Source organism: Peromyscus eremicus, chromosome 16_21 (genome assembly GCF_949786415.1).
Source record: "Peromyscus eremicus chromosome 16_21, PerEre_H2_v1, whole genome shotgun sequence".
Classification (NCBI taxonomy): Eukaryota; Metazoa; Chordata; class Mammalia; order Rodentia; family Cricetidae; genus Peromyscus; species Peromyscus eremicus.
In genome coordinates this window covers 366,110-375,938 of record NC_081432.1, presented here as the reverse complement: position 1 = coordinate 375,938, position 9,829 = coordinate 366,110, and the positions used below count along the sequence as shown (strand labels likewise).

Genomic DNA, 9,829 nt, shown 5'->3' with positions numbered 1-9,829 from the left:
AATCATATTAAATCAATTATAAAGTCTCCCATCAAGAATAGTCAAGATCAATGAAGGTGTTTTTTTTCTTGTTCTGCCTACTCATGCCAGTGTCTGGGTCTTAGCTGTTACTCAAAAGTGAGACGATGCAGCCACAAAATGGACAGGAATATAGCACTTGCTGAATGAGGTTTCCTGAGGATGCCCAAGGCTTTACTGGAGTGAGACAAATGTCAGTATCCTTTTGGTCCTTTGTTCTAGATTTTCCACAAAGAACTGTTACAGGGTTTGTGTTCTGGGAGCAGAATGAGGAAACATTGAGGTAAAAGGCTGTATGCATCATCTAGGAGAGTCTTCTCTGTCATTATGTCAATCAAACTTAGCAGGGTGAGCATTGGAATTCCACAGGCTCCTGATCCTACCCTTTTAAGTGCAAGTTCTTGTTTCAAATGTGACATCACAGAAACGTCATTTGTGTGTGTGGACTATCCATCTTTTAGGCAGAGTTTTAAGTTGTGATTTTAGTCTCACTGTTCACTTTGCCTTCTAACATCATTTTTGCTTTTGTCCCCCTGGTTTTAGGGTCCTGTAGTGCCTGTTCCTTTATTCTTATCTGTGTCCCTTTGCCTGCCTTAATTATCTTTAAGCAATTAGCTGTCGTCCTCCACCCCTTTAAATGTAGGTGTTTCATTGTCTATTGTCCACTTTTCATCTTACAGAAATCTGCTGATATAGTCTCTGTGCTCAGCTCCTTTCTATCTCTAAATATTCTTTGTATTTACAGTATTTATTCATTGCAATATTTATATTCTTTTAAGAGAATGAAAATTATCACTTCTGTTTTGAATAGATCATGTTTGATCAAACCTTAATTTTAGCTACTCATGTGGATAACTATGAGGATGAAGCAATGAAACATTCAATAGAGGTTTGTGTAGTTATAGTTATGAAAATGTGAGGTGCCATATAGGGTCTATTTCTGATCATTATCATTAGAAGTCATGAACTTGACTTCTATTCTTTAGAGATGGTGTCCTCTGTTCCTCAGCACATTCAGAACATTCTTAACTAGAGCAAAGTTTTTGTCTGTTTATATGTATTTGTAGTTTTATCACCTTCACAGTAATATGGTCAATGGAAAACCCATCATTTACTAGTAATTTCTCAAACAACCTTACAGTAAACTTATTTAACTGTATATGTAGTTTGACTTAGGGCTGGAGAGATGGCTCAGCCGTTAAAGGCTAGGCTCACAACCAAAAATATATGTAGTTTGACTTAAGTTTCTTCTTGTTTCATAATATTTTTAATGGAGTATTATATATTAGTATGGGCAGTACAAGCATCTTTTAATTGTTTATAGTGACGTATTTACAATGGTTCTTAAGCTTTATTGATAAAGGATAAATTTTTGATATTTTGATTAGACATCTTTCTTCTCATGTTTTTATCTAAAAACAATTTTAAAAGGGAAAGGTCACAGGCTTATTTTCTTTTATATAAGCTTATTATTGATTGAGTTTTAACATGAGGAACTATGAATGGATACCAGAAAATTATAAACAGGTAACAGAAGATAATAGGAAAACATGTAACTCTTAAATATAAGAACTAGTTACGAGCAAAAGCATAAAATAGATAACTATACAGGTGAATACTGGATTGTGCTAGTATATTCTTTCAGGAATAAATTTAAATAAGGGCCACATGTGTTACAGCTATAATGAGAGAACATCTTCTTTGCTGGGAGGTGAACGAGGTGACTAAACACAGGAGATAATCCATACTGTTTGGTGAGAACGTCTTTTAGAGTTTGAGTTCATGTCAATGTAAGGAATACATCTTCTCCACACTCTGTAAATCAGAAATCATGGAAATCAAACCTCATGCTACAAATAAGTCACCAGCATTAGACTGCAGCTGAATCAAATAATCTCATCACAATAAAAAGTTTCATAAAAGTACACTTTACATAAATCAACTAACAAAGTCATTTTAGATGTCTAAACATAATGTGCTTGATTAATACAAGTGGATTGAGTAAGGTATCAATAATTACTAGTAACTGCTTGGATAGTTTAATCTCTGGAAAATATTAATATGTCCACCAAGGTGACTCTCCTTAACAGTATGAGTTTATTAGAAAAAAAACAGTTTATTAGTGATAAATGTTACTTACTGACTCCTTACTAGATGTTTTCTAACTACTTCAATACAGCATGAGGTTGGACTCATGTTAGCATGTGCTGCTATTTATCACCACACAGAGAGTATTCTGTCTTGGAATGATGCCTTCGATATCATTGCCATCATTAAAATCAAGTAGGACACACTGAACAAGGAGGGGCATATGAGAGAGTTTGGAGGGAGGAAAAGGAGGTGGGAGATGTAATTATATTATTATCTCACAAAAATAAAAGAAATAGTTTAGTAAAACTTAATTGTTGTAGCCCACTAGGTTTCCTAGTGTCTGTACCCAGCAGGATTGTGTAAGAGGTTGATTGGACCATGGGCCTGGGTACTAGGTGTTTGTAAGGGTCTACACTTGACTTAACTAGCAAAGGGGAGGTCTTTTGCTCCACCCCTTGGCATTGTTATAAATAGACCTTTGGAATAACGTTATGGGCCGGTGGCTAAGGATCCAGGTCCACCCGAGTTCATCCTGTATTTTCTTTGTTTTTCTCTCACCTCTTTATTTCTAAGTCTCTTATCCCTCATTCTTCAAGAGTCCCTGGGGTAAATAATGGTGGAGGCTGGTCCCCCACACTAAATGACAGAATAATCACATTTTTAAAAAAAATATGTTACAAAGAGGAAAGTTTCAAAAATTACCTCATTTTGGCCACATTTTCAAGTAACTTTTTTTTCATTCATATATGGATGCAAGTAGATAAATAACTACAAGCTGGGTAAGAAGTATTAGTTGATATTACTGAACATGATAAGACCAATAGATAGCAATATTATAATAATAAAAGAAATTTGAAAACATGCTTTATCATTTAGTATCAAATGTGTTTATCATTTAGTATCAAGTGCGTTGGCTGTCATAATGATGAACATTACTTTTTAATTCATAACAATGTGGATATGAAGAGTTGACTAAAATTTGTACAAGTTTTAAAAAAAAGGTAGTGGAGTTAAAAGTCTCAAGTCTGTAGCTTAACTTCCCCACTGTTTTCTACAATATTGATGGTGGGGTTTGCTGTAAAAGTGGGAACAGCTGCTTTCTCAGATTGTTAGAAGATCCGTGGGGAGGAACATGCTGTGGGGCATTATGGTTATGTTTGTGAGTTCATGTGCAAAAGAGAAATACAAGAAGGGAAGGGAGAATCTGGAGAGTATAAGAAACAGAACAATCATTGACTTTGAGGGGTATGGGGAAATGTTGCCTCTCCTGGGCCCCAGAGCATCCAGGGAAGAGACTGAGAAGAGAGTCCTGAGGCCAAGGCCAATGCAACACTAGCAAAGCTTAGAGTGAGCCTCAAAGGCCTAGAAGACTCCAGTGCAGGACTATATGACAATATGCTCAGGATCCCCTAGTCATAAAATTGCTGTCACCACGTGCTCTGCTTTGTTTGCACACTCGGGTGTTAAAGAGCCGTCCCAGAGCCCCTTTCACCTCCTTATTCCTCAGTGTGTAGATGAGCGGATTAAGGGTCGGGGTCATGACAGTATAGAAGAGAGAGATGAACTTCCCATGAGTGTGGGCAAATGAACTGTTTGGCTGGATATAGATGGCAGTGATGCTTCCATAGAAGAGGGACACCACCATCAAGTGGGATCCACATGTGCTCAGTGCTCTGCGCCAAGCCTGGGCTGACTTGATTTTTACAACTGCCTTGGCTATATGTCCGTATGATGTCAGTATCAGTGCTAAAGGTAAAAGCAGCAAGACCAATGAGGCCACAAAGAGCTGGACTTCATTGGCATGAATGTCCACACAGGCGAGCTTGATCATGGAGGGGACCTCACAGAAGAAATGGTGCAGCCACAGATGGCCACAACGGGAAAGCCAAAGAGTGACTGTTCCCTGGATGAGAGCATTTCCTATTCCACTGATCCAAGAAATCCCCGCTAGAGCCCGGCAAAGCTGTGGATTCATCACAGCTACATAGTGCAGAGGTTTGCAGACAGCAGCAAAGCGGTCGAAAGCCATTACTGCCAGGAGAATACATTCAGTAGATCCCAGAGTCAGAGAGACATAAAGCTGTACTGCACAGCCCACAGCCGTGATGGTCTTGGCTGGTCCTTTCAGGTTCCACAGCAGTTGGGGGACAATACTGGTGGTAAAACAGATGTCCACAAGGGAGAGGTGAGTAAGAAAAAAGTACATAGGGGTTTTGAGTTTAGGATCTATTGAAGAGATCAGAATAATTATTGTATTTCCTACCAGAGTGAGAAGATAGGAAATTAAGATAACTATGAAGAGTGTTCTTTCCAGCTCTGGCTGGTCTGAGAAACCCACCAGAATGAAGTCACCATTGACACTGCTGTTAATCATCCCTGTCACCTGGTGTAGGCAATGAGAAAAACAATATAAATTATGAGATAGTCACAATATCAATGACCATAAAATAATTTAAAAGGCTGACACTGAAGAAATTTGCAATGACTTATGGTTCAGGGTCCTTCAGAAGCTGAAGTAGATTTTGTTACAGAAAGAATACAAGTCTTAGAGAGGCTACTGTAGAAGTAGTCTTTGCCTGAGCAGTAGTTGTTAGGAGCTGAGACATTTGTCACAGAAGAGAATACATCAAAAGAATAAATGTATTTGATCCATTTATAATATAACAATTAATTCAAATTAAATAAATGTTAAGTGTCTTTAATGTTTAGTATAAATATTATTTTAAAAAATCTACTTTATTCAATTACAACCCTAAAACTAGTCATTTTTTTAGTTTAAAAAAATATGAACAATAGGTTCTGGAGATTACAAAGAGGACTTTTGAAGTAAAATATCAAACGTTTGTGTATGGATGAAGCTGTATTAACATTTATGTCAGGATTTTTAATTTTATGCATACGTGAGTTCAGAATTATGTCCCTTGTGGGAATCATTAGCTCATCCAGCCTACCAGCTACCTGCTTGTGGCAAATTGGATCAGACAGTGAGTTTACACAGCTCCCCTCCTCAGCTGTGTGGTGGTGGGTGGAGTTACTGGCTTTCTGCTTTTGTATGTTGAAAAAGAAGGTGAGTGAATCTGAATGTAGGGCATATTTCCTAATATAACCTGGGCTCCTCAGGCAGATGGAAGAGGCTGCTTCAGTGTGTATCTAACATTAATTTTTCCTCAAGACGATGAAAGGAACAACTTTAAGAAACTTGAAATATTTACAAATGTGAACTTCTAAGGTGAAGTCACTGCTTCCTTTTGTGCCCAAAGACTGTTATTATGCCCGTGTGTAATGCAATTGGTACCTGGTATCAGGACAACCACTCAGGCCTTAAAATTCTTCCTTAATTGCAATTTAATATTCTGTACTTGATTTATTTCAGAGAAAATTAATTGTGAAAGTAACATATGAAATAATTGTTAATTATTGATGAATTTCATTTATCATGTAAAACTGTTACAGAACTCAGTGAAAAATCAAGTCTGGGATGGTCAGGTAAGGGATCTAGACACCCAATAACCAAAAACCATATGAAGTACCTGAGTGATGACTGAAAACAGGGAGAGGGCTATACAGTGATAAAAAGAATATAGAAGAACTCCTAAGGAGCAAGCCAAGGCATGTATATGCTAATATCATGCATACATCTAGACATACATATATACACTGTTATTATATATGCATATACATAATATGTAATATATTGTATTAACTTATATTGAATGTAACATATATGGAATATATATGATCTAATTCTAATAAAGGCATTCACAGTTACATTCACATGCACCCATACAAACACAAACATGACTATCATTTTCCCACTTTGTTGCCATCAAAGGAAGGAAATGAAGGCAGACATACCACTCCTGCTCTATTCTAAGACACTCACAACACAGGTAGCCTTCAGAGAATGTGATAAGTCAAATTCACGTCCATAGACCAGTTCTCTATTTATTAGAATATGCTCATCTTGGGTTTTTAGAAGAATTGTTTTTCTTCCTGATGCACTCCTAATCACACATGAGCTTCATGCTCGCTTTTCACATAAGTGATCGAGCACCATGTGAAACCCAAGTATTGTTGAGAATCACACACATGTATAAACAAAACCAAATCATATGTAGTAGAAAACTAATTGACAGAAGATAATTTCCTTCACTTTTTCAAATGGATAATGTTGAAATAAAAGTGAAGTCTGAGCCTCAAAGCTCACAGTGTTATTACCTTGAATGGCAATCAGTGTCTCAGGCCCTGTGTTGATTCTAGGGCTACTATTTGAGGATGTAATTCTCTGAAGACCAGGAAATCAAAAGAGATTGTACAAGAATACAGGCCACTGTGCTGGAAATGTCCCAGGGACACAGATCTCTCATTACGGTAATTAACCTCATGCACTATTGCATCCAAAGCTGAACTTTCCAGAATGCTATTCAGAAAGAGATTCTGTTGCTTCTCTTATCTTTCAAAGTTATTTAAGTTTATGGATAAAAACAAATGTATTAACTTTTGCATTCATAACCCACTTATATAGAATTTTTAAAAATTTTCAGCTGTTTCCATGCTAAGTTTCCATCAGGAATTTATTTAGCATATGTATATGTACATGCTTACTGTGCAGATGACTTAAAATTCATCTGACTGTAACTAAATGCACTACTACATCCTTTCTTCATATCTACTCTGGCCATATTTGCTTATGTTCTACCAGGCCCTATGCAGCTATTGCTGTAAATTTAACCAGGTGTAAGCAAAATTATGTGTTGCTATTTTTGTCTCTGCATTGATTTGCCGGGGACCAGCCTCAGCAGTTTCGGGGGTCCGAAGGATGGGATACCTGGAAGGCGCAGTAACAACTCAGAGACAGTGCTCATGCAAGCTGACAGGTCACTTCCGGCTTCTGCAGTTGCTAAGTAGCTTCTCTGCTACAGCTTCTTTAGCTTCTCTAGCTTCTGCTTTTGCCCTGGTAACCTCAGTCTTTTATTATCATAAGTAAGGGGAAACAGAAAGAAAAAGGGGAAATCACCCAATACAAAATGTTCTCATGATTCCAAAGGTTATTCTTAGAAAATCACCAATATAATCTTCATCGTCTTTTACTAAACACAGGGACTATCCCAAACTTAACACCAAAGCAAGCATAATCGATTTTTATTATTAATGATTATACAATCTTCTGAGCACTTGACTCAGAGGCTAGCAACATGCAATTTCGCAAAAAAGGTAAAAATAAGAACAGTGGTTAGTATACCAGACAGCCATTTCCTTTTCACATAGCCTGCTCCAACTTCAAGACACCTGCAGCCACCTAAGTTCCTCCTCAGCCCTCTGCAAACAGCAAGCCCCATGACTGGTTGGCCACAATGACCTCAGACAAGAAATCTGTCCTTGCAAGTCAGCAACTTCTGTCCTATATCGCAACAATTCCAAGGAAGACCTGATCCAATTTTCAGAGCTTCCATGAAAGGAAGCTCACCTTTCCTGGCAGCTCTTTTTAATCTAGGAACCCAATAAAACTTGTAGCAATCACTCCAACCATTGCCACATTGTCTCCACATTCCTTCAGAAGGAATAAAAAATATCTGGATTAAAGTTGCCATCTCCTTTTCTTGGAGGAGGCCACTATTTTCCTCCTATTCTAGGTTCCCACACTTTTAGTTTGTCATCCCATCTATACGTTACTCCATCCACAGTCTTCAGCCAATACCCTTTAGGGTCTCAAGTTTTGCCCTTGGAATATCATCAGAAACTGAATTATTCATCAAGGCCAATTTGAGTCCAGTGTGTTGATACACATCATACTATGTGCTATAGTTGACCACACATTCAGTACAGTTTTTTTGTTTGTTTGTTTGTTTGTTTTTGGTTTTTCGAGACAGGGTTTCTCTGTGTAGCTTTGCGCCTTTCCTGGATCTCACTCTGTAGACCAGGCTGGCCTCGAACTCACAAAGATCCACCTGCCTCTGCCTCCCAAGTGCTGGGATTAAAGGCGTGCGCCACCACCACCCGGCCTCAGTACAGTTTATCCAAGCCTGAAAAGCTTCCCCAGGCTGCAGGTTCTTTCCCATGAACTGCATAACTGCCTTAACCCCAGCCTGGGTGATCATCTCTGTATAATTTCCTGTGAAATTTACTTCACTCCTTTCCTGTATAACAGAAATCACCATTGATCTAGGAACACAGAACATGAAGATGAGATAGAAGAAAAAGACTAGCATTACAAGAAGTATTTATATGGAGGAAGACATGACATGTGCACATCATAAAGCATGACCTTGCGACACATAGGCATTTCTGCCTTGGCCCTCTAGAGGCATGCTAAGCAGAAGATCTGGAGGGGAACGCACGGAGGGTTGATGGTCCACAATCTCGGGGTCCCCTTTTCTCCAATCTCTGCTGGCCGCATGTCAGCCATTTTGTATGCCGTCCCCGGCATTAATTCAACACTATCTTTATGAGAATCATTCATTTTGGCTCATGTTAACAGCAGAATACAACCTCCATCCCACACTAGATTTTGTTATTTTAATAAGTCATAAACCATTTATCTATAATGGTGCTAGTAGCTATTTTTGTATTTCTGAATTTTGTCTTTAATAAAGAATGTTGCTGTGGATATGTTTGCATGTATTTTGGGGGGAAATAAAACTTTAAGTATTTTGGTAATAGCTTTTGGCACTGGATTGTTTAGTCACAAAGCATGTATGCATCCAGAGTTGATGGATCTGTGAAAACTGGTGTATCATCCATTACACTCCACATTGACACTCTGCAGGCAGATACCCAGCATCTAGGTCACACTCAGTACTTTCTGCCCTTTTAATTTCAGTCATTTTGGTAGTATGAAAAAGGTATCACACTATAATCTTCATTTGTACTCCTCTGATGTTTAAGGAAGTTGACTAGCTGTTAATCCTGAAATGTCCCAGAGAAAAAACAGTTCTGCCATTTTGGCAAAATTAAAGCAAGCTTTTATTAAAATTTTAAATACTGACTGATGGAATTTGGTCAAGACCATCACCTAGAAACTTTCCAGGTGAGTGGCCCTGAGGCATGTGTTGTCTGAGGCTCATATGGACAAAACCTATTGGTTACCATACTTTCTCATAAGTCTTTGTTGTCTATCTAAAAGTATCAGAGATACTTTTATATTCATCCCTATGCAAAATCACCTCATCCCTACTTGATTCAAACAGATGTGAATGATGAGGAAGGAATTTCACCATTTAGTCTCCTTGAAAAATGTGATTCATGGATACCTAAGAGGACAAGGAAAACAGATATGAGGATATGGAGTAAAATAAGTGAATGAAGGCTCTTGCCCATTGTCTTTCTTCAAGTAGTTTCTATATCCTCTCACTGCACTATTTTTTTAAACAACAGGAATGTGTTTAGTTATCTAAAGCCATTGCCAATTCTGGGGCTTCAGAGTTGCCATCTAGATAATTACTAAGCAAGGTGACTGCCTGGGCTATTACCATTACCATGTTCTCATGCAAATCTAAAAAGAAAACTATTGTCACTAGATCTTGTAACTGTTTCTTCTTGGCATACTTCCAGCATGCATTTTAGTATTTCCATTAGTACCAAAGAAAATAAGGCGCATCTTTTTGTCAAAGTGGACCATTTCATAATTGAATCCAGATAGAATAGGCTAAGACTTAGAAAGTATTTGCATTCTAACTGGGATATTTGAGGGAAAATTAAACAATTTCCTTGAAAATGTTTC

The 9,829-nt window shown here is 37.9% G+C and overlaps 1 protein-coding gene across 1 annotated transcript; it reads right to left on the bottom strand.

Moving 5' to 3' along the window:
- Positions 1–3,508: 3,508 nt before the first annotated feature.
- On the bottom strand, positions 3,509–4,483 carry LOC131893738 (olfactory receptor 2G3-like). The gene has a single exon (XM_059243839.1). It carries the CDS (start codon positions 4,481–4,483, stop codon positions 3,509–3,511), a length of 975 nt encoding a protein of 324 aa, XP_059099822.1.
- Between the last annotated feature and the right edge of the window lie 5,346 nt (positions 4,484–9,829).

Coding starts and splice junctions, on each gene's coding strand:
- LOC131893738 (XM_059243839.1), bottom strand. CDS start 4,483: ATGATTAACAGCAGTGTCAATGGTGACTTCATTCTGGTGGGTTTCTCA.